Source organism: Perkinsus marinus, assembly GCF_000006405.1.
Source record: "Perkinsus marinus ATCC 50983 genomic scaffold scf_1104296957218, whole genome shotgun sequence".
Taxonomy (NCBI): Eukaryota; Perkinsozoa; order Perkinsida; family Perkinsidae; genus Perkinsus; species Perkinsus marinus.
In genome coordinates, this window is record NW_003207205.1 from 1 (window position 1) to 1,320 (window position 1,320).

The 1,320-nt window shown below is 48.0% G+C and overlaps 1 protein-coding gene across 1 annotated transcript; it reads left to right on the forward strand.

Moving 5' to 3' along the window:
• Positions 1-93: 93 nt before the first annotated feature.
• On the forward strand, positions 94-918 carry Pmar_PMAR010350 (conserved hypothetical protein; the record flags this gene model as incomplete). The annotated part of the gene is made up of 5 exons (XM_002774844.1): positions 94-220; positions 421-494; positions 539-618; positions 662-833; positions 879-918. Coding segments are annotated over 5 exons (493 nt in total), but the record flags the coding sequence as incomplete, so codon positions are not given.
• Positions 919-1,320: the final 402 nt, after the last annotated feature.

The window sequence follows — 1,320 nt, forward strand, 5'->3', positions numbered from 1 at the left end:
AATGCGCTTCGTTTCTTTACATATACTAGCTGCCGATCTCACTCCTACTTGCTGCATCTGAGTCGTATTTGTAGTTCCTTGTACTTATTGGTGATGGCCAAGTCGATCCGTTCTAAGGTCAAGAAGCGCTTCAGAACCTGTAAGAGGCAGTTGGTTAGCGCCACCATCGATAAGAAACGACTCCAGGACACCAACCAGAGGTTGCGAGAAGTCGCCAGTGGTAGTCGGTGGGTATAGGGCTCAGAATCAAGGCGGTGTGGGAAAATATGCACCACATGTGTTGCTGACGGTATAATAATTTTTGGGAGTTTTCGCACACGTCCACCCGAATTCGTGTATAAACTTCCACAATTGGTGGGGAAACTTTTGGGATCAGCTGAGGAACGCGAACCTGTATTCCTCCAACACTGCTGTGTGTAGGTGTCTTTGTGAAACCAGCTACGCCGAAGAACGCTTTCCTCTATCCGGACGATCCAGAGGCGGCTTTCCCTAAGGTAATTGGATGAGCGATTAGGAAGTGGTAGAAGGAAGAGCTCAGGTTATTGTGGCGAAGCCTTTGGATTTCCGGAGTGAAGCGATGCCTCATAGTGGTTACGCTATCACTGGTAACCGTAGAAAGTAATACCACTCCTTTGTCGTCTCTTCTTCGAGTGTTATGAAGGTATGTCGCCTCGGAACTCGAGAGCATCCCTAAGGTTGTCGTTGGTGACGATATCGGCGGCTCTGTGAGAGCTAAGTTGGCTTTTGTACAAAAGAATAACGACGATGACATTGAAATGGGAGCTCCTCGGAGCGTCTCTGCGCCTGTCCCAGCTACAGGTGTTATCACACAGGTAGTGAAAGGACTCCTTAGTGCTGTGGGAATGGCGTTTTTATAGGGCGACTTGTCGAAGGTAGTCGAGAAGGAGAAGAGCCAAGGTAGGATAGGTGCTTATTAGACAGAGAATCATTGCTGCTGTATTTTATCACCATTTCATGTCATTAGTTCGATAAGCCTATGTCGCGCGCAACAGTGTCTGCAGCAATGATGAGCAATTGTCTCGTAGGTGTTAATGTTAAGTTCCAACTGGTGGTACCGTCCGTGGTGTCAAAGCTTCCTAAGAGTCAGAAGCGTAGTAGAGATCGCACATCGCTTAAGACGAGACGAGGAGCTGATCGTCGCTAGGTAGTGAGGTGCTTGGGAGGTGTTCGAGTTCGAGTACGACTTGCCTTTTTTTAGGTTGTATATTGTCCCAACGTATGAAATCACGCGAGCCTTACGTTACTTTTCCGACAGTTTGAAACGATAGTGTTTGGTGGAGTCATTCTGGGATGGGGAGG